The sequence below is a fragment of the Miniopterus natalensis genome, chromosome 1, assembly GCF_054644295.1.
Source record: "Miniopterus natalensis isolate mMinNat1 chromosome 1, mMinNat1.hap1, whole genome shotgun sequence".
In the NCBI taxonomy this organism is placed as follows: Eukaryota; Metazoa; Chordata; class Mammalia; order Chiroptera; family Miniopteridae; genus Miniopterus; species Miniopterus natalensis.
This window is the reverse complement of record NC_142081.1, coordinates 152,429,808-152,453,224: the sequence shown is the minus strand read 5'-3', so window position 1 is coordinate 152,453,224 and position 23,417 is coordinate 152,429,808. Positions and strand designations below refer to the sequence as shown.

The following is a 23,417-nucleotide window of genomic DNA, read 5'->3' as shown; positions in this document are numbered from 1 at the left end:
TGGATCCTAGGTCAACACTCAACCGCTGAGCCACGCCCGGCTGGGCTAAAACATGTTTCTATGTGTGGGATTCATTTCTGGGCTCTTTTTTGTACTGTTGGTCATTTTATGTAGCTCTGTTGTTTATATCTGGTAAGAAGAACACCTCTACCTTGTTCTTAAAGTTTATCTTGGCTGTTTTTGACACTTGGCTCTTCTATACAAATTTTAGAATTGGCATCTTAGGTTCCACACACACATAGATTTCACTTCGAATTTGATTGGAGTTGCAGTGAGTCTGTATATTTCAATTTGGGGAGAATTAACTTTACTATGTGACTCTTCATAGTGTCTGTTTTCTTTCACTTATTAGTTTGTCATTAAAGTCTTTCAGTAAAATTTTGTTATTTTACTATGAAAGTCTTGGATATGTTTAGTCAAGTCTATTTCAAGATAGTTGATATACTTAGGATTTTACAAACGGTTATCTTAAAATTATATTATTTGTTGGTTTGTAGGAATGCATTAATTTTTGAATATTGAATTTATAGCCAGCAAATTTGCTAAATTCTTATATTATATCTAGTAATTTGCTTGTAGATTCTTTTACATTTTCTGTGCAATCATGAGGCTATTGACAGTGCAAGGCTGAGATCAGCAGGGTCCAGAGGACCATAGTTACAGGGGTGAAACAGCTTCACCATGCTATGGGTGGTGGTACTGGGAGGCTGGATCATTTGGGGTGTGGGCCAGAGTCTGTAAGAATATTCCAGAAGAATGGTCTTAGCTTGCATAGCCAAAGAGGGCTTTTAGAGGACCTTTTCAGAACTAGTTATTGAGGCCAGAACTATGCCCATTCAGGTCAAATACTGATGGTCACTGAGGTCCAAAGCACCTAGTGTCATTATCTGTGCCTTCACTGACTGATGATTAGCACTGTGCCATGGTGTTCATATGTATTTCATAATAACCCTGGTCATCTCAGGATGGAAGGCTGAAAATTCTCCCACAATTTAGGAGGAAATGTTCTATATGTGCCTCGTTAGAGGGAACACCTATAAATGGTATATTGCTAAGCTCTGAAGTACATGACATGCAATATTGGGCCCCGGAGTACTTTGGATTTATATTGCACTGTATTTTTCTTTGGACTAAAAAGTACTTTAAAAACTTTTTTGTGAATTGAAAATAACTAGAAGTTTATCATCCTAATTATCAATTTCTACTACTAAATGTTAGGCATTCTTTATGTTCCTGAAAATGTGGGGTTTGGGCAGTAGAGAAATTGTGTAGAACTTTATTCTGGTCATTAAGGCTGTTTAATTTGCATTTATCCTGAGAATCTAATAGCCATTAAGCAAAATTGTCTTTACATATGATACTTTCTCATAGGTTGTATTTTATTTAAGGTAAACCAGACTAAATGTCAACTGCCTGAAAATATTTTCCAAGTAAACGAATTTACACACTGCCTTCATTTTTTTGGAGATGCATATGGACAGTCCTCTTGGGAAATGAACGTAGTAAGTATGGCATGTTTAAAAGGGGAATTTGATCATCAATGAGTTAATATAGGCATTTGTGCTATAACTTTCTACATGAATTTCCAAAATCCTTGCACTCTGCAAAATTGTCCAATAGAAATAGCAGGGCTTATGGGAAAAACAAGACCGATCCCTCAAAACCTATGCAGTTTTGTAGCCAGAGCACTAACAGAAAAGTTGTTGCTACCTTGGCAGATAGCTTGGCTTTACCAGACAAGCATCTTCTGGAGAGTGCCATGCAAACATGAAAAATGCACAAAAGCCGAAGGGTAGAACTCTATCCACACTCTAATTAGAGGACTGGTGGTACTGAGATAATGCAGATGGAAGTGAAACTCTGCTTAAGCTGGGCATAGGGGGCAGGGTGACTCACCAGGAGCCAGCAGAGCAGGGCTGCAACTTTGGGGGAGGTACCCTTTGGGTAAGAACTCCTTTTCTATTTTCTTAAAAGACAGTTAAAGGGCTTTCGCTGCCAGTTCAATAGCTGACTTGAGGGCTTTTTTCTTTTCTCTGAAGGTTATAATTCTACTTCTAGCTCACCAACCCTTGCCTGGCAGAAATATATGAGCTAACCAGCTATCTGTGTTATTTCATTCCTCTATTTACCAAATACATCTGAACTCATTTACATTTCAGAAGTGTGGGTTGCAGCAGAACATACTCGTTGGGAAAGTGCCCAGAGTTTACATTTAATTGGTAAATTCAATGAGCACTGAAAATACTAGGTCTAAATACCTTACATTGGTACATGTAAAACATTTTCTTAGAAGTTTATGTACCTAAGTACTACTGACTAGCAATTTGAATCGTCTTGGCCATAAGTACTGAGACCTTAAACCATCAGGAGTTTAAGTCTATGAGGTAAGATGTGAGATATCTCTGTCCTTTCATTTATCAGAATTATTCTCATTTCCATTTTTAGGCCACTGCAGTAGACATCCAGTGTCCTGTCATATTTAGTCGTTTTCCATTTGCCTTTAATATTCTATCAAAAATTAAACTACTACATGCAGACTCTCTTTTAAAAATACAGGTATGTGTGTCCATTTCTTTGTCTTTATTAACAAATTAAGTGGTAAATGCCTTCTTAAGTGTACAGTATTTGGAGGGTGATAAGGGAGCCACCCACTGTGAAACTAATGGTCGTGGCATTCACTTACACTCTAATGAAGAAGGCAAGAAAGTGCCATAATTTGGGTTGGCTTGGCCTTGAGACATATTGAGGCTTTAGAAGTAAAGGATGGAGCTTGGACAGCTGGGCTAGTTGTAGAGCTTTGACCTTGAGGTTGGTGACTGTAGTCTTCTGAATGGCTCTCGAAGAGGCATAGCAGACTTGGATTTGACTGGAATTAGCACTATATCTAAGGAGGTCCAATCTAGTGAAGAAAACATAGCAGTGGGGATAGAGGTGACCGAGGATTCTTAAAATTCAGACCTAAATAAATGCCTGTGGTGGTGCCATAATAAAGGTTTGTAAGAAGTATCCCTTTTCAGTCAGCTGTCATCAGCTGAATTGGTTCTGTTTGTCAACATATCCAGCAAAGTGCTTTTGAAGTTAAAATTGGACAGTTCAAAATGCCTTGGGAAATGTACTTCATTACCTTTTTGTAAGGATTAAATTTGTTACTGTAGGTATAGCTTTTAGAACAGTGCCCCACACAAAGTGAGTGCCCAGGGTGTTAGGTCTTATCATCATTTTTTACTGTCATCTATGCATCTATATATGTATGAGTAATACTCAAATATGTCATACAAGTAGATACTTTCACAAATGCAGTTACCATAATGAAATAGGAAGTTGATTTATGAGTTCTAGTATGACCATTAATAAAATATTTAACAAAGAAAAATTAAAATTTAAAAGATAAAAGAATTTTATTTTGCTTCATCTCTTGTTTTCTCCTGAAAACAAGCTTTCAATAATAATTTTATAGAACTGATTTCTCTCTTTGTTTGCTAAGAGCCACAGACTTTAATGATCCCAAATTGCTCTTTGGTTTCAGGTAGACAATCTCTTTCTGTATCTGTGTGTGTGTGTGTGTGTGTGTGTGTGTGTGTGTGTGTGTGTGTGTCTCCCCCCCTCCCCTTAATTTCTTAGATTATCTATCACTTAAAATCTCGTCTGGGTCCTCTTCCTAGAATAGGATATCTTTAGAGAGGTCTCTCATACCTGAACTTTTCCTGCAGACTGCTTTTTTCTAAACTTCTGAACTTGTTTTTCAAATGAGAATATTATGTTTCAGCGCACTGCTTCAGTGTTTAAATCATTCTCTTAGCCTGTGATTATAATTAGCTTTGGTAACTGAAGTATTAATAATTGTATTTATTGAAGCAGTCCAGTGGAGCCTGCTGTTGGTCATTTTCCTGCTCATCCAGGCTGGCTCCCGTTTCTTAGGTTCCATGTTGCTTCTGCTCTCTGAGGGTGAATACTGAAGGCATAACTTACCTCCAGTAGTGTATATAAGGCTCTTTTTATAAATGTTTGTGATGTGTATTTATAATAAACTGAACCAGTTTATCCTACTTTATAAATTTCTACTTGGAGCACATGGTAAAATGAAGTGACACATTTCTGTTTTCCTAGTGGAGAAGACTCAGAGCTTTTTTGCAGTTCACTGGAACTATAGAAGACCGAGAGTCCAGTTTAGTGTTGATGTCCACCTTTAATCTAACGGTCAGAAGGAGCCACTTGATTGAGGATGTTTTGAAGCATTTAAATCAATTTGAGAATGAAGATCTGAGGGTGGAGTTATCGGTAAAGTATAATTCTCAATAATTTGGTGCTGAGAGAAGAAAAATATAAAATAGTGTAACAACTAGTCTTTACAGAGGGGACATTATCTCCCTTTGCCACTGAGGGGGTCTGCTTTAGAGTTCCTCTAATTCCCCAGTTACCTGTGAATTTCAGGTGATAGGTGCAGTCACTTCATCAGTACACTTGGGCTAAGGAGCAGTAGGAATGGTTGTCCTCCCCCAATCTGGTCAGGTAGAAAGTCCAGTTCTAACCCTAAGAGGTCCAGTCTCTCCTGAGGCCTGACCTAGCCTGACTAGTCCCCACCTTTGAAGGGTTCCAGTGAGATGGTGTTGACACAGGAGAATTGAGGGTTTGTTTCTGCTCTCATGCAGGACCCAGAGTCCTCTGTGGAAGAGGGAACTTTCTGTTTATTGACTGTGTCGTTTTTGAGGGTATAATTGTAGATATTACCATGTTCTGAACATTTATAAATGACCTTTGGTTTAGTAACCGTATAATTTGTCTTACTAGTGTGTATTTGACACAAAATAATAATAATAATAATGACTAGTAGATCTAGTGAATATTTTCCTTGTGCCAGGAACTGTTGTAAATGATTTACACTTACTTGTGTAACCCTTTCAACAACACTATGTGGAAGGTTCTGTTATTCATTCATTTTGCAGATGGGGAAACTGAGGTACAGGACTATCAGGTAACTTATTCAAGGGTAACACAACTGATACATATCAGAGCCAGGATTTGGGCCCAACCACAAGGTCCTAGATTTTCCACTTAAAACAAAGATTTGTCTGGTAATATTTTTTAGAGGTTTGTTTTTGTTTTTGTTTTTAATATTTATTGATTTCGGAGCGAGGAAGGGAGAGGGAGGGAGAGAGAGAGATAGAAACATCAATGATGAAAGAGTTGTTGATCAGCTGCCTCCTGCACGCCCCCTACTGGGGATCGAGCCCGCAACACGGGCATGTGCCCTGACCAGGAATCGAATGGGGATCTCCTGGATCTTAGGTCGATGCTCAACCGCTGAGCCACGCCCAGCTGGGATAGTGTTTTTGATGGGAGTCTCTAGTTTACTCAGATTAAAGAAAGATTGACTTGATTAAAGCTCAAAATACTATTTTAAAAGTATGTTGCAATGGGTTTTGCAGTTAAGAGTTGGCATTTCCATATATTTTTACACACAATTTTTTAAAACATGTTTTTATTGATTTAGAGAGAGAGGAAGGGAGAGGGATAGATAGAAACATCAATGAGAGAGAAACATAAACATTGATCGGCTGCCTCCTGCACACCCCCTGCTGCGGATCAAGCCTGCAACCCTGGCATGTGCCCTGACCGGGAATCTAACTGGTGATCTCTTGGTTCATGGGTTGACACTCATCCACTGAGCCACACCGGCCAGGCACACACAAATAATTTTTTTTTTTTTAAATATATCTTTATTGATTTCAGAGAGAGGAAAGGAGAAGGAGAGAGAGAGATAAAAACATCAATGATGAGAGAGTCATTGATCGGCTGCAGCCTGCAACACAGGCATGTGCCCTGACCAGGAATCGAACCCCGATCGCCTGGATCCTAGGTCGATGCTCAACTGCTGAGCCATGCCTGGCCGGGCCACACAAATAATTTTTAAAAATCTAAGAAACTCACAGTGATTCCAACCTGTCAGCCAGCCAGTCTACTCAGCTATTTTAGTTCCGCTTTTATATTTCACTCATCCATTTTTAAATTCTAGGTAACATTCGATGAGCAGTTACCATTTTCCAGACTGTGTGGGACATTTTACATGTGTTATTTAATCTTTGTAATAATCTGTGGGAAAACAGAGGCTTTGTGAGATTAAGGAACTTGCAGATAGGGAGGGGCAGGTATAACACCTGGTCTTGTAAATATTTTAAATACTGATCTTTGAAACTTGCATTTCTGTAAAATGGTAAAGGCATTCATCCAAATAAATGAGTAAAAGGAGCTTTTGGGGAGTGTTGGTGGAACATCCAGATGGAAATGTTGAGCAGTCCTTTTGGAAATGAGTGTGTGTTAATCAGGAGAGAATATGGATAGATATGAAGGTTACATACCTGCAAGTAATAAATGAAGTTTTAAAGAGAAAAGTTAGGATATGGGGAAAGAGCAGAGAGAAAGAAATTTGTGGTATTAAAGCAGCAGGAAAAAGAAGAGAGAAATAAAACCTACACTGCTGCATAAGAGAAAGCAAGGGAGGAAAGAGCGGGAAGAAAGAGGAGGAGCTCAGAAATGTAAAGTGAGTTAGCAAAGTCAAGGTGATACATCAGAACAAGTCCCTGGGATTGGGGGTCCCAGGTGATTGATCCTGTTGGAGAAAAGCATTTAAGTAGAGAAATGGGTTTGGAAGTTGGTGACAGTGTTCTCTGAAATTTGGCAACCTAGAGTAGGAGGAGCCAATATTATCTGTTTTGGAAACATGGTCTTGATGAGTGTGTTTTTTTCTTTAAGGATAAGGGAGAGCTTAACACATTTGTAAACTGAAGTGAAGGATTCCAAGAAGGAAAGGCAGGAATGGAGCGAGTAATTGAAGGAGCAAAGATGGGCTATGATAGAATCATCTTGGGGAGGGATTGGTACCTCCTCCTTAAGGAGTAAACAGCCAAGCTAATAAAAACTTTGTGTGTGCTCTGGCTTTCCAGTTTTTTGAAAATCCTAGTATTTTTTATTTCTTTATGTTTATTTTTATTATACTTAGCATACCTTATAACTGTAACCATGTTGTCAGTTGAGGTAAATTTATTGTTAAAGACTAGACTGAGGTTTCAAAGACATAGCATTAAACCTAGGCTGCATCATTTACCTGTTTTATAACCTTGGTAAATTAATTTAAATTCTTGAAGCCTCATAGAATTAATAGGATTTTAAATAAGATAATATGAGTATGATGCTTACCATAATGCCTGCCAAATACTTGGGCGTACAATAATGTTAGCTCTTACTATTAGCAATACACAGCCCTGAAAGTGATCCATTATTTGCTCTGTTTCCTCAGGTTTCGTTTAGTGGAGAAATTGAACATGACTTTGGAGGAGTCAGGGCAGAGTTTTTCCACTGTCTGTTTGAAGAGATGACTCAGCCAGAATATGGGATGTTCATGTATCCTAAAGAGGCTACCTACATGTGGTTTCCTGTTAGAGTAAGTCTTCTTTTTTTGCTTATGGTATTTCCTGATAGAAACGGTATGTCACATAACCATAAAAAATTAGGTTGTCTAGTCTGTTTTACATTAGGAGAAGAATTAATGGTATAATTGTGGAGACAGATCAGCCCCATGAGGTTAAGGATGGACTAAGTAGTGAGTAAGTATTGGACAAGCTGGAGGAAACAAGCTGGCGGCGTAGGTAGCAGCTATACCTGCCACTTTGCGCAACCACATCAAAATTACAACTAAAATACAGAACCACCATCACTCAGAGCCTCCTGAGATCCGGCTGAACAGAGCCCTACAACCAGGGAGCTGAGGAAGCACCCAGACTGGTAGGAGGGGCGGAGACGCGGGCGGATCAGGGCTGAATCCCGGAGATGGGGCCGCGGGCCCACACCCGGTGCCGAGGATTAAACCCAGGAAGGAATCTCGGCGGTGGGGGTTTCCCGGAGGAGCGAGGGGTCCCAGCCCCACAGCAGGCCCCCAGCCCAGGGCTCCAGGGCGGGGAAGAGAAGTCCCCACAACTCCGGGCTGTGAAGCCAGCGGGGACTGTCCCTGAGGGTCGCGGAGGCTGCGGGAGCCCCAGCAGCTCCTCTAAAGGGCCCGGCGCGGACTCACTCGGACGCTCCCTCTGAGCCCAGCGCCGGGAGCAGCAGGAAAGGACCCGGGACACTCGGGGGGAACTAACCTGCCTGAAATGGGGCAAGAGCTGGAGGGGCAGCTTCCTCCCAGGCAGAGGGGCTGGCAGAGGCCATGGCTCCTGTGGCGAGTCCTCCCCGCACAGCCGGCAGGCAGGCGCCATATTTGAATCGGCAGCACCTGACTCCCACCTTTGGCCCCGCCCCGTGATTCCCGGAGGCCCCGCCCCTCCCCACCTGCAGCTCATCCAGGCCATTTCCAGGGGCTTTTCTGTGCAACTGGCCTCTCGAGCCTCATGCTTAGGACTTTCCTAAAATCTCTCAAGCAGCAGCGGGCCCCATATGGCTTGATAAGTGGCCCCAGGCCTGGCACTAGTGACAGCCTGCATTGGCTCATAGCTTGGCCTCTCCTGGACACCTCCAAGCCCAGCACAAGTAGCAGCCAACTACGGTTTGCTGTGTAGCTCATGCTGGGGGGCCCTGGGCAAGGCACTGGCACAGGCTGACTTTGCATTTCACTGGAGGCCCCAGAGACAGTGCACCTGGTGGTCAGACTCGACCACGCTGGGTTACAACCCTACCACATCCACGAGTGACACACTCAAGGGGCGTACTTGGTGAACACCAAACCTCCACTGAAGTAAATCCTGCTCCATAGGGGTGTCTCCAGCACAGCAGCTCTTTGGCTGAGGTTGCAGCTGGTCCTCACAGCTGATTGGCCTGGGGGTCAATTCCTCCCAGGACGCCAACAGCAACCAAGGCTCAACTACAACAGGACAGTGCACACAGCCCACACAGGGGAGCACCTAGAAGGCCCAGCTCAGGTGACGGGAGGCTGAGCCACTGGACCCTACCGGACACCTACTACACAAAGCCACTCTACAAATTCCAGGAGACATAGCAGCTCTACCTAATACATAGAAACAAACACCTGGAAGCAGCCAAAATGTGGAGGCAAAGAAACATGTTACAAAGGAAAGAACAGAAGAAATCTCTAGAAGAGGAACTAAATGAAATAGAACCAAGCAAGCTAACAGATACAGAGTTCAGAATTTTGTTTATAAGGATGCTCAACCATATTAGTAAGTGTATTACGAAAACAAGTGAGACCATCAATGACAATAAAGTACCAGTTTGAAATGAAGGCTACATGAACTGAAATGAAGAATAATTTACAGGGAATCAATAGTAGAGGACACTGAGAATCAAAGCAGCAATTTGGAACATGAAGAAACAAAAAACACCCAACCAGAAGAGCAAAAAGAATCCATAAATATGAAGATAGTAGAAGGAGTCTCTGGGACAACTTCAAGAGGCCCAACATTTGTATTATTGGGGTGCCAGAAGGGGAAGAAAGAGACCAAGGAATTGAAAACCTATTTGAAAAAATAATTACAGAAAACTTACTCTACCTGGAGAAAGAAATAGACTTACTAGTCCAAGAAGCACAGAGGGTCCCAAAGAAGAGGAACCCAAAGAGGCCCACAGCAAGACACATCATAATTAAAATGCCAAAGGTTAAAGACGAAGAGAGAATCTTAAAAGCAGCAAGAGAAAAGCAGTTGGTTACCTACAAGGGAGCACCCATATGACTGTCAGCTGATTTCTCAACAGAAACCTTGCAGGCCAGAGGGAATGGCAAGAAATATTCAAAGTGATGAAAAACAAGGAACTACAAGGTTGCTCTACCCAGCAAAGCTATCATTTAGAACTGAAGGTCAGATAAAGAGGTTCACAGATAAGCACAAGGTAAAGGAGTTCACCACCACCAGATCAGCATTACAGGAAGTTGAAGGGTCTTCTCTAAGAAGAAGCTAATGAACAAAAGAAAATTAGGAACTAAATAGATCCAGAGACATTGACACATGTAACAGACGATCATATTTCAGAGGAAAGAGGGAAGGGGGGTGGAGGGTGGGAAGAGATTAACCAAAGAAGTTATATGCATATATGCATAACCCATGGACACAGACAATAATGGGGTGAAGGCCTGGGGAGGGGGTGGGAGCAAGGTGGAGGGGGTCCATTGGGGGGGAAAATGGAACACCTGTAATAGTTTCAACAATGAAGATAAATTTTTTTTAAAAATTGTGGAGATAAATTTTAATTGGAAAAAGGTGATTATCGCCATGGCCAGGTGGTTCAGTTGGTTGGAGTTTCATCCTGTATGCTAAAAGGTGGCAGGTTCAAATCCCCTTTCAGGGCACATACCTAGGTTGCAGGTTCAATCTCCGGTCAGGGTGCATATGGGAGGCAACCAAGATCTCTCTCTCTCCCTTCCTCTCTCTCTAAAATCAATAAAAACGAATCCTCAGATGAGGATAAAAATTAATTAATTAATTAAAAGGTGATTATTTTTCTAAAGCGGGGTCCACTTTCCCTGTATTCTCACATCCACACAGGAGAAATTAAGCAATATATGTTTTTGACCATTTATGGAATGTATGGATAAAATGAAACCCTCTTTCTCAGGCACTCATTCTTTGTCACAGATCTATTTTTCCTGATGAACTTGAAGACAAAAGGAAAGGAAATTGTGAAAACTTTAGTTTATAAGCGTTACTGAGCCCAATGTGCATCTATTCCTTTTCATGCTTTTATGTATGTATTTTTTATGGAAATAAATGACATATAACATTCTGTAAATTTAAGGTGCACGTGTTGATTTTATATTTATATATTATAATGTGGTTGCCATTGAGGCGATAATTAGCACCTCTGTTGCATCACATAAGCATTATTTCTTTTTAGTGGTTGGAATAATTAAGATCTAGTCTCAGCACATTTGATTATTATAACCCAATATTGTATATATTCACTACTGTGCATTTACTAGGACTTATTTATTACTTGGTGCAGTCTTTTCCCCCCTAAACAACATCTCTGCTATCCCCTCAACCCCCATGCTGTTAATGCTTGTAGTGACCAAAACTATTACAGGGATTTAAATTGACTTAATGATTGAATATAAACCCTGAATATGCTTATCACAATCAAGCTTTTTGGTTTTGATTTGATTTTGTGAAAGGGGAAAAAAGTTTTACCTAATATAAATATGCCATTGTATTGACAAGAATTCATAATATGTTACGATGTTTTTTTCTCTATTCAGCCTAAATTTGAAGAGAAGAGATATTTCTTCTTTGGGATTCTGTGTGGACTTACTCTTTTCAACGGCAATGTTGCAAATATCCCTTTCCCACTGGCTCTGTTTAAGAAACTTTTGGACCAAACACCATCATTGGAAGACTTGAAAGAACTCAGCCCTGTTTTGGGAAAGTAAGTAAACATAATTCCTTTTCAAGCCCTACCTAACATATATTTAGATAAATATTTAAACATACTCTACCAGTAATATTTTCACATCCAACAGTACATTCTGGGTACTTTAAACCATTTTAACTTTGGTAAGAATTGTTGGATTAATAATTTAACTTTCTAAAATTAAGAAGTTTATTTTTTTTATATTAGCCTTCAGTGCTTTCATTAATCTTTGAACTTCATTTGCATAGACAGTCATGGACAGAGCATAGGTTACAGTGATGTTTATTTTAAATGTTTCATATTACCGCCTTTAAAATGAAAACTTACATTTAAGTTAAAAGACAACCCACCACCTTGCAAAAAATATTGGCAACATATAATAGTAAGGGTTACTATCCCTGCTGTATAGAGTGTTCCTACACATTCATAAGAAAAATTGACAAAAGTATACAAGAAGACAACCCACAAAAGAAGTAATAGAAATAATACATAAATAAAAAACTTGATCAATCTCAGTAGTGATCATGGAATGCAGATTAAAATGAGAGGCTAATATGCACTTCAAAGTAACAGTGGTTGGAAATAGTGATGCTATAAGGTGTTAGCAAGGGTCAAATTGCTGACTCCTTATTCAGAGAACAGTGTGGCATCGCTTATCAGAATCAAAAATGTGTTTGCTGCTTTGACCCAGCAATTCTGCCTCTGGACATTTCACCCAGAAATACACAACCATGCAAGGATTTCTGTATACCAAAGTACACTGTATTATGTAGTTCATAATATATGGATTACCTAAATGTTCTTCAAGAAGGGAATTCTATATTTTTTGTATATTTATGCAATGGACTGTGGGGATTTCTTTTTTTTTAATGAGAACAGTAGTATGATTCTATTAATATTATCCCCATTTTACAGATGAAGAAACTAAGGCACAGATAGGTTAGGTAACCTGCCCCAGGTCCTGAAGTGACATAACCATTATTTGAACACAAACAGTCTGGCTCCAGAGTCTAACTATTAATTATACTAATAAGAGGAGGAGAAAAATACTGAAAGTGAAAGATTTAGAAAGGAGGAAAGATAAATTTGTTTTTATTTTTTACTGAAAACATTGAAAATTACCTAAACAATGCTTATTGCCTAAGAAGACTTAAGAAGCTTAATAACTTAATACAGTCATGGGCAATTTACAGTCTAGTAAATGTAGAGATCATTAAATCTGTATTAGTGTTTCTCAAACTTTTAGCTCTTAAGACTCAAAAATTATTGAGGACCCAAAGAGCTTTTATTTATATTGGGGCTACATTGGCCAATATTTGCAATATTAAAATTAAAAGTGGTAAATGTTTTAAATTCAGGAATACACAAATATTAGGTATAATAGAGCCTCTGGGAAACTGTTCTATACTCATGACAGAGTGTGAAAGAGACAATTAACATCTTAGTTTTATTGTGAACATAGTTTGGACCTCATGGACCCCCTGTAAAGTCCTTAGGGATTCCCAGAAGTTGTGGGTCAGGCCAACACTTCGAGAAGCAATGATCTCTACATTCAGTAAAACTCCAATTTTAATTCCTTCAGGCTTCCTATAAAACTTGACAAGCTGATTTTAAAATTTATATGGATGAAAAAGGGCCAGGAATAATTCAGAAGGTGAATAAGGATGGGGAACTTGGCCTACCAGATACCAAGAGTAATTAGAAAGCCGCATTAATTAGGACAGTATGGTATTGGTGCAGGTTTTCCACTGGAACAGGAGAACCCAGAAACTGGCCCATGCACACGTGGAACTTTGTCAGAGGTAGCATATTCGATCAGTGGGAATAGGAGTACCATTCAACGAATGCATCTGGGGGGAAATGAGAGCAGATACCTTATGTCATACATATTGACATACATGTTGACATACATTGTGTCAACTCCTCATGGATGAAGGACTTAAATGTAAAATGATGAAAATATGGACAAAGATCTTTCTCATCTTTGGGATTTCTTCTTATGTCTTAAGTAAGGCATAAAAAGTACCAACAGTGAAGGAAAGATTGGTAAATGTAACTGCAGTAATATTAAAGAAGTTCTCTGTTCATCAAGAGATACGTTAATGAAAGAGAAAAGACACTCTTCAAACTGGTAGATATTTGTAACACATACTGGAGGTGGTAGAAAAATGGGATAGAGAAGGTATCTCATAGGTAGGTATAAGGTATTAGCAGTGTTTTAGTTCTTGTTTTGGGAGGCAGGTTCACAGGTATTCTTCATAAACCCCACCCATAAATAAGCCATACACGGACATGTAATGAGAAGGTAATGAGCCAGATATTGTGATGAATCCTGTTTTGTCAGCTAAGTTCCCATTATTCTCCCTCCCCCCTCAAAAAAACACGAAGAAAAGATGGTCTGTTTTATATCACAATACCATAATAAAAAATCCAGTAGGGAAAAATGTCAACTGTTTCCACCATCTCCCAAAGGAGACTTTCTCCAGGGACATGTTTCCCTTTGGAAAGTTAACCAAGCTCTTCCAAGTCACCCTTGTACCGTTTACATAGTTTCTGGCTGCTCGCTTCTCACAGTACTTACCGTAGGTGAGGCTTTCATCAGCATATCTCACCTACTGGTCTCGGTTTATTGGCAAGAAAGGAGTTAGTCTCAACTTCACATCCTCTATGCCTGCCATATTAAGTGCTTAATAAATGTTTGTTAAATGAATAAAGAAGTAAGGAGTAAATAATATATGAGACATTATTTTTAATGTATTTATAAAGTACCATAGGATGACAGAAGATAGAAATGCAAAATAACTGGCTGCTCCCATTCTGATTTAACCTCTGTTCTCAAAGATGCCTGGAAACAATTAAGGTAGTCAAATTTCAGGTCTGTCTGAAGCTTGATGATATTGGGACAGCAGACACAGAGAAGGTCCTGTGACCTTTCTTTCCACTCCACAGATTTCCTAAGTGATACCAGATATTTAAAAGGAGATCTATTATTTGTTCTGTAAGTAGAGTCCCAAAGCTGAAATAAAAGTAACAACAATTAGAATGAGTTTCAGTGTCAGTAAATAATGTTATCAATCCTTTTCTAAACAGAAACCTGCAATCACTAGGTAAAGAAAGTTAGGGTGGTAGAAGGAGAGTGGGAATCAGGCGGGGAGCCTAGAGAATTGCAGATAAACTTCTAACCTCACACTTAGAGATGTTGAGGTTTGGCCCTATTTAGACTGTCAACACTCGGAGAAACAGGTGCTGTGAACGATACCTGACTTCCCACCTTCAGAATAGTCATTTACAAGATGTATCTGGTGATGATTTTTTTTTTTAAATAAAATTATTTGTTCTTTAGGAATTTGCAGATACTTCTGGATGATGAAAGTGCTGACTTTGAAGAAGTATTTTATATCCATTTTAATGTAAGTAACAGTAAAAAACAGATTACAGATCAGATTTAAGCTTATTAACCCTTTTCGTACTTACCTAAACATGTCACTCTTTAAAAAAAAAACAAACTGAATTAAGTTAGTGCAAAAGGGTTTTCCCCTCATTTTTCATGAGCTGGGTGTATCAGTTAGATTTTACTGTGTAACAGACAACACCTAAACTTAGCAGCTGAAAACAACAAACACAATTTTGTGGTTTCTGGACGAGGCCAGCTTGGCTGAGCTGGTTGGTCTACAGCGGCCTTACCTAAATGCCTGGTCGTTGGCAGGCTGGTTGGTGTTTGGGGTGTCAGCTGGGACAGCCTGTCTCTTATCATCCAGCAGGCTAGCTGAGGCTTCTTCATAGGATGGTCTCAGAGTACAGAGAAGGCCAGCCCCAACACACAAGCTTTCCGTGCTTTCGCTTCTGTCAGATACCATTGGCCAGAGTACTTCACAAGGTCACATCCAGACTTAAGGGCTAAAGAAACAGACTCCACCCCCTTGAGAGGAATCACAGTGCAAAGAGGCAGGAATACCAGGAGGCAGGGATTTATGGCCAATTTTGCAAATCCACCACACTAAGTCTACACTATACAAAGTGAATACTGAAACATGGCCATTTTCCAATTAATATTTTCAGTATGATTAGTTAAAATAGATAATTCAAGGGTTTTTTAAGTTTTTTATTATTTTTTAATTTTTTTATTAATCCTCGCCTGAGAATATTTTTTCCATTGATTTTTTTAGAGGGATGGTAAGGGAGAGGGAGAGAGAGAAACATCAGTGTGAGAGAGACACATTGATTGGTTGCCTTCCTCATGCTCCCCGACCAGGGCCAGGGATCGAGCCTGCAACTGAGGTACATGCCCTTGACTAGAATCAAACCCACTACCCTTCAGTCCACAGGCCGACACTAACCACTGAACCACACCGGCTAGGGCTAAATTTATTTCTTATTCTGCATGATAAGGTGGTAATTTTTATTTGTACATTCCTTACAAGTTTTTGTGACAAAAATGTACATGTCTACCTATTCTTGAGGAAAAGTGGTATGGTTCAAAGTGTATTTGTTGATGATAGACTGTTCAAGGTATTTTGGAGATGCTGAGTTTATTTGTGATTACAGGTGAATTGGGACAAAACTGATGTAGACTTAATTCCGAATGGAAGTGACATAATTGTCAACCAGACTAACAAGTAGGTACAAAAAAAGTGAAATATTTGTTTTGTTTATACACTATATTTCACTAGGCTCTAAAAATTTCTTGTAGTTACTATAATTTAGTTACTATAATTTTTCATTGCCAATTTTTTGATAAGGTAGATAGTTGCTGTGTGTTGTGTGTATGTCTCCTGGAGTTTCTATTCCAGGGAAGAAAATGACTTTCTCAAAGAGGCCTTCCCTTATCCTCCTATCTAGAATGATGCCACCAACCTTCCTCTCTGTCCCCTTACCATGCTTTACTTTTTCTTTCCATGTCACACTTTACCTGCCTTTAGGATCTATTTGCGTCTTTCCTGATCAGTGTTTCCCCTACTCTGATGAGCTTCATGATGGCAGGGACTCCGTCTTTCTCACTCACTATACATCCAGTACCTCGGCTAGTCTGCATTAGTGTCTGGTCCATAGCAGGCACAGAGTATTTGTTAATATTAGATGTTACTCTGGTATCTTCACTTCCCAGCAACTTATGGAATTTAAAGGAATAGAGTGTGGGATTATAGAATGTCCCCTTGACAGTTGGTCTGAGTGGCTAAGAGTTACCTAGTGAGCATTCTGGCCTAAACCAAATATTTTTCTTTAATTTTTAATCTTTATTTTAAAGAGCATTGTATTGAAGTGTAACGTACAGAGAAGTGCACAAATGATAAGAGCACAGATCAAGAAATAGAACATTTCCAGCTTTATGGTATATTTTATGAATATACCCCCATTTATCCATTTTATTATTGATGGATATAGTAAGGTTCTCTTGTCTCTTAACCACTTTTTGCACAGCCCCTATCCCTGAAAGAATTGGCAAATGTGCCCAAAGGGGAAAACTGCAGATAAAATGCTGGGCTCTTCTGAGCTTCCCTTCTCTTAGTCCAGAGTGTCAAGTCTTGTCTCAGATTCGGAAGCCTGGAGCTGCATGTGTTTGTATATTGCCTTTTTCTAGTTCTTCTTATTGGGAGCATTTGCTACAAGGTACTCTGTCATAGCTAGAAGTATAAATCCCTTCTTTATTTGTGTTAACCACAAATAATGTTAATTACTCCCTATGACAAATTCAGACAATACAGAAAAGTTTAAAATAAAATAGGAAATTTCCCCATCTTGCAAGCCCATTTCTCAGAGATGGCTGTTAGCAGATCAAGGTTTAATTCTTCCAAAGTTTTTCTATTCTAATCTGTGTCAGTTCTCTTAACTTTGTGATCCTGAGCAATCATGTGACTTCACTGTGTCTGTTTCCTCTTCACTAAAATGCCATAAAAATCTGCCTTAGAGAGTATTATGAAGATTAAATTAGATAATATATGAAAAATGCCCATAGCAGTCCGTGGCACGTGATGAGCACTCAGTTGTTAAGTGTTCCAGCTCTAATCTTTAGCCCCTTCCTTCTCCCCCCTCCCATTTTATTCAGGGTATTGCAGTAAGCTGAAATCATTTTTTTGTTTCATTAAGGACAGACTATGTTTCTAAGTATGTCGATTACATCTTCAACATCTCTGTAAAGGCAGTTTATGAAGAATTTCAAAGAGGATTTTATAAAGTGTGTGACAAGGGAATTATTGCAATTTTCTATCCTGAAGAACTAAAAGATGTGATTATTGGAAATACAGATGATGACTGGGAAACATTAGAAAAGGTACATCATAAAGGCCAAGTAGTTTGAATTTAAATTTCTTTTCTTTTCTGTTTCCTGAATACTTTTTTTCCTTTGCATTTTTCATAGACTGCATGTTATGAACAAGGATATGACAGTTCACATCCCACCATAGTGATGTTTTGGAAGGCTTTACACAAATTGACTTTGGAGGAAAAGAAGAAATTCCTTGGTAAGAATTACATCAGGAGTAGGTCTATAATCTTACGTCTTTTTTTATGGAATAAGAGAATCTTGTTTGTCTTAGGCACCATTTGTAACAAGTGATACTTAGTGTAAGAGTCACTCCTGGCCCGGTTGAATGTCCTCTGTGTCAGGTTGTCACATCAAAAAAATAAATGTTAATTAATAGAGGTGTTTTTTCCTGTGATTTCAACACTGCCTATTGCTTTTAAATTTTTCCTTTCTTCATCCGAGCTAAATATTGAGCCTTCTTTCTGTAGTTGTGTCATCATTGAATTATCCAGGTCCCGTAGCTCTTTGCACCCTTTCACTTCCAGACTTTCTCCCAAACTCCTTGCCCCGCCTGGAACCTTCACCTACCTCCTTCGCCTCTCTAAACCTTTCTCTCCTTAATCCAGCTTAATTCCAAACTCTCAGAAGTCTCCCCAGTCACCCAGCCTGATTCTGTCTCCCTGCTCTGAACCCCACAGCATTTACACTCAGCGGCACTTGCTTCTATGGCACCTTGTTTGGTTGCCTTACACCCTTTTATTTATTGTTTTTGTTTTTTTCTGCACAATAATCTAGTACTCCTAACCAGAACCAGACTGTAAGCTGCTCGAGGGCGGTGACTGTGTGTCAGACTTAGTTCTGTATGGTTCCCACTGCAGTCTAATGTAGGACTCTGCATGTGGACCCTCAATAAATGTTTAGAATAAAAGTATTTCCTCTCGATACGTGTTGGTGATTTGTGAAGTAGATCACTCAATTTTTTTCTGCTTTTTAGTGTTTCTTTCAGGAACCGACAGAATTCAAGTAAAAGGTTTAATGAGCACGAAAATAACATTTCGCTGTCCTGAAAATGTGAATGAGAAAGATCCCATCAGAGCACTTACATGTTTCCGTATCCTCTACCTCCCTAAATATTCTACAATGGAAAGAGTGGAAGAAGCGCTTCAAGTGGCCATCAACAGCAGCAGAGGATTTGGCTGACCCTACCTCATACTCTTCATTCCTTTTTGGAAATAATTTTAAAAATAAAATGAACTAAAAAATTTATTAACATAAAAGTCTTGCTGACTATTCAATGTTTACCTATTTATTTTGGAATCGCTGTTTTTGCATGTAAGATCTATGAGTTATAATATAGATTAGGCTGTTAAAACAAGGCAACCCCAAAACATAGTGTGTTAAATAAGACAGAAGTTTATTTTCTATCATAAACAACTGGACAGTCTGTCCAGGGCTGAAGTGGTGCTTCGCCTACTCAAACTGCTAGAATAAGTCACAGATGATTTCCCTGTTGCAAATTTCAATGGACACTTGCCCATTTCTGTCTTAAATTATGTCAACCATTAACTTTCTCCTCAAAACTGCCATGAACTCCCTAGACTGTGGCTTTCTTTTTGGGGGCTTCTTTCTCATCCCCTTTGCATCTTTTTCTTACACTCCCCTGACCTAAAATGCTGGTGCAGTCCTGTTTTCTCACTCTCCACATACTTACCAACTTCATGGCTTCAGTTACTACTTGCATGCTGATGCTACTCAGATCTGTCTCTCTGACCTACAGGAACTGTTGATATATTCCAGCACCACAGCCATTCTATGTAGTCTGTGTCACTACCTGCAGGCAGGCCCCTTGGCTCCTTAATCTCAACATGTTTAAGGAGAAAATAGTTTTTCCTGTATTCTGTAGTTTGGGGTGGTACCACTAATATCTCCAGGCAAAATCCTGCCATCTTCCCTTCCTCCTCCTTCATCCCCTAACATTCAATAACCAGCCATGTTCTGACAATTTCTGTTCTAAAGCTCTCTCTAACCCCACTGTCAATGCTGTAGGTCATGTCCTGGCTCTCATCATGTCCTGTCCCATCACTGCAACAATCACCTCTCAACTGGTCTTGCATCTAGACTAGCACTCTCCAATAGAATGTTCTGAGAGACTGGAAATCTCCCATATGTGCACTGTGCAATTGGGAACCATTGCTATAGATAAGGTTTGTTGGCAGTAGCGGGAAAAACAGTTTAGAGCTATGCTATTCAGTATGTGGCTATTTAATTAAAATTAAGGAAAATTTAAAATTCAGTTCCTCAGTCACACTAGCCACATTTCAAGTGTTCAATAACTACATGAATGGTAGCTACTGTACTGGGAAGCAAATGTGAACACTTGCCACCACAGGAGTCCATAACATACAAACCCCCTGTAATTCTCAATATGGTTTTTCTTTTTTTTCCTGGAAAGAAGAGCCATAGTGTTTATCAGCTGCACAAATTAAGTGATTTGAAAAGTTAGGCAATAAAGACCAGCTCCCAAATCCTTCCTGTAAGCTCCAGCCACGCCTCCCACCATTGCCCTGCATACAATAGCCTACTCCACTCTAGTCACTTGTAACTGTCTGAATGGGCCAGTCTCCTGTGTTTTCACACATGCTTTTTCTTCTGTCTGGAACCCTGTTCTCATCCCACCCTCATCTCTTTCACCTCCTGTCTTCAATTCCACCTCTCCCTCTGTCTCAGTTATCCCTAGTTGTTCTTTGGGATTCACTTCAGCTATCATGGCTATGTAGTAGATGCCATGAGAATGAATTAAGGTATTGTGGACTATGGCTACCTAGTTCAGCATTTCGCAGGTAGAGAGGCCTCAGTGCTTAGCTGTCAGTGGTTCCATCAGTTAGCCCAAAGTGCCACCTAGTGGCACATTCAGAAGATAGCAATTCAATAGCATTTACCATCCTTTTCATCTTACAGGTGCAGTCTGAAGTTCAGAGAGGCTTCTTTACAAGCTCACTTTGCAGGATTGGAAGAAAATGAAGACGGAGAGTAGGTCATGACAAGTCCTTTTTTGCTCCTTCAGAGTGGGAAATTATAACTTAGAAAGCTGGTAGAAAGGATATTATTTATGAGGTGATTAAAGATGATCCCTGTCAGTGATGGCAGATACGAACACTAAGAGAAATAATCTTGAGGTCCCCTGTCATTTTGAAGCTAGCTAATTATTGGGAAGGATGAATGGGGAAGTCACAGTGAAAAAGTAATTCTTACAGTGGGTTTATAGTGTAACAAATGGAGGTGGTGAGGTTAATGTGTGGCACGAGCTATGTAAAGTGGAGTCCCCACTCATGGTTGGAAGCTAGGATGATTTGCTAGTCAATCACTCCAGGAAGAGATGGAAAGATGTGAGTGGTGGTTCCAATGCCACAAACTCTGATGTACTTACTGCGTTTTAGATTTTTTTATGTTTCCTCATTTGTCTCTATACCCTTAGAACAATTTCCAGAGACTACATGGTTTTGTTTGTAATTTTCACCAGTTAGGTTGTTGCGCTGGGGAACTGGTCTGCAGAGTTCCTTGTGCTGCCATTCCAGTAGTCAGTATTGCTTAGCTCTTTACAAAGTGCTTTCACATGTGATTTAATTTGTTCCTCACAATTGTTTAAAAGAAGCTGAAGGATTTCCAGCCTTAAAAATGAAGTTCAGAGATGTTAAGTAACTTGCCTAAAATTATAAAGCTTCTCAGAGACATGTGTTCACCCTTTCAGGAAGTTTCAGGCTTATTGCCTGCTCTGTGCTAAGTATTAGATTAAAAATGTTAAAGAATTTACTGTCTAGGCAGGAGACAGAAAAAGGTAATTACAGTACAAAGTTAAGGGCTACAATAGAGGTAAAACAGGATCATGCTTTAGGAAAACAATAAAAAGGGCATCAGCCTTGAATAAGAACTTGAATCCAAGAATTTTTCCTAATTGTTTTTCTTATAAAGAATGAGTTTGCTCAAAATAAACACTGAGTGATTAAGAAGCTACACTGAAGCCATATTGCCAGATGGTTTCAATTTCAGTCCAATTATTGCTGTTATCCTGGGTAAATCACTTAATCTCTTTGTGCTTCAGTTTCCTCATCTGTAAAGTGGTGCTAGTATTACCTACCCTACCCCTTAGGTTATAAGAGTATGTGTAATATGCTTAAAACTACCTAGTGTACAGTTTGTACTACATAAGTGATTGCTAAATGAATTCTATTAGTGAGAAGATGGAGTTAATACTGAACTCCCCCATGGGTATACTTATCAGTTTCCTCTGAAATGATAAAATGCTGAACTTGCAAAAGCTGAAATGGACTTTAGAATACAGAGCTTGTTTTATCAGCAAAATTGTTTCATTTACACTGATCACAGAGAGATTTACAGTAAATTAAAAAGAATAATTTCAGGAAATAATGGGAACCTCTTGTTTTCTAGGTTATTTGTGGATTGTCACAAATTTTTAATATGTGATTTATACTGCAGTGTATACAATGAATTCAATATAAAATACATCTAACCTCATGTTTTAATTTTCTTTTGGTAAGGAAGAATCTACCTAAAGCTTCTATTAAACTACTTTAAGATTCTATTAAAAATCAATTAAGTTTAGTATATTCAATTCTTTAGGGTAACTACTAAAATATTTGCTATACCTCTGAAATAGTTATTATATTCACCTCAATCAATCTTGCTGAATTGAGGTGAATATAACAACTAAATTGGTCTCCTAAAGCAAGAAAATAAACTGAAATGTGGCTCAAAACATAGTTCTCAGCTCAATAGGACACAATCAGCTATTTGCAAGACTTCTAACACCCCACCTCTACCCTCAAAGGTAAATACTTTACTGGGAAACTATCTATCTGGGTATTAACTGCCTCTCTAAATACAGACTACATTTTAAAATTTAGAATATTTTTACATGTTCCCTCCCTTAGAACCACGCTCTTATGACCAAAACAAAACCCTACAAATGTTTTATAGGAAAGTGTCATCTTATTTTATTATTACTAATGTAAGCATTTAATGCCAAAGAAATGAAGGTAATTTTACAAACAGAATTTTTTCAAGTTCACGAAATTTCCATTTTATTATAGTTTTATATCACACTAGTTCAAATACATTTCTCTACAACTACTCCAACATAGCTCCTTTGGAATTACTTCAGTTATCTGTACAACATGTGACTTTAACAAAGACTTTGAATCTAAAACAAACAAAATTTCAAATTACTAATTTTTAGATGAAAGGGATAAGAAAGTCATTAGATGATGGCTGGGGTTGTTAATTTCCAATAAGACACTGTTGAAATGCTTCTTCTGATACAGCAGTTACAAATTAGAACCTTCAAAAAAAAAACGGGGGGGGGGGGGGCAAGACCAAAGTACAATAAAAGAACGAAGCTTCTGTAGCATAAGCCTCCTACAGTCCTAAGCCTCTGACAGAGCAAGGTAAAGCATCTTTCCTGAAAATTAAGTGCGTTTCCAGTATTTTTATGCAGTTGAGCTTTCATAGACACTCAAGACTTATCATTAATGTACACACCATCTTGGCTCTGGTTCCATTAATTATGCCTGAAGAGTTTAATACCCATCCAAGTCCAAAGGTGGAAGAATACATACACTGGTATGGTAATGGGCAAGAGCAGACTGTAAAAGCACAGGCTGGCTGTGCTAGTGCAGCCCTGTGGGAAGTTTTCTTCCACAGAGGCTGAGTAGAACAGTCCTGCTAAAGAAATCAATGGAATAAGGACAGTCAATGTAGGAAGAGACAGAAACATTTTCCTCTCCCAGTTATTACCTGCCACCTTGACTTT

General features: G+C 39.1%; 2 protein-coding genes across 3 annotated transcripts in view; one reads left to right on the top strand and one right to left on the bottom strand.

Annotated features, from left to right (window-relative positions):
• Positions 1-18,790, top strand: part of HERC5 (HECT and RLD domain containing E3 ubiquitin protein ligase 5) — a 41,845-nt gene extending 23,055 nt beyond the window's left edge. Inside the window, exons 14-23 of one of the 2 annotated variants that reach the window (XM_016203215.2) lie at positions 1,389-1,502; positions 2,446-2,556; positions 4,108-4,278; positions 7,295-7,438; positions 11,198-11,364; positions 14,693-14,759; positions 15,895-15,965; positions 17,434-17,617; positions 17,705-17,807; positions 18,585-18,790. In XM_016203215.2, coding sequence (XP_016058701.2) covers positions 1,389-1,502; positions 2,446-2,556; positions 4,108-4,278; positions 7,295-7,438; positions 11,198-11,364; positions 14,693-14,759; positions 15,895-15,965; positions 17,434-17,617; positions 17,705-17,807; positions 18,585-18,790 — 1,338 coding nt within the window. The remainder of the gene's footprint in view (positions 1-1,388; positions 1,503-2,445; positions 2,557-4,107; positions 4,279-7,294; positions 7,439-11,197; positions 11,365-14,692; positions 14,760-15,894; positions 15,966-17,433; positions 17,618-17,704; positions 17,808-18,584) is intronic. The other variant, XM_087826606.1, reaches the window with a different exon arrangement.
• A 3,872-nt stretch (positions 18,791-22,662) lies between these two features.
• On the bottom strand, positions 22,663-23,381 carry PIGY (phosphatidylinositol glycan anchor biosynthesis class Y). Its single transcript, XM_016203217.2, has one exon. The coding sequence runs from the start codon at positions 23,379-23,381 to the stop codon at positions 23,166-23,168; it is 216 nt and encodes a 71-aa protein (XP_016058703.1). The 3' UTR covers positions 22,663-23,165.
• Positions 23,382-23,417: the final 36 nt, after the last annotated feature.

Coding starts and splice junctions, on each gene's coding strand:
- PIGY (XM_016203217.2), bottom strand. CDS start 23,381: ATGTTTCTGTCTCTTCCTACATTGACTGTCCTTATTCCATTGATTTCT.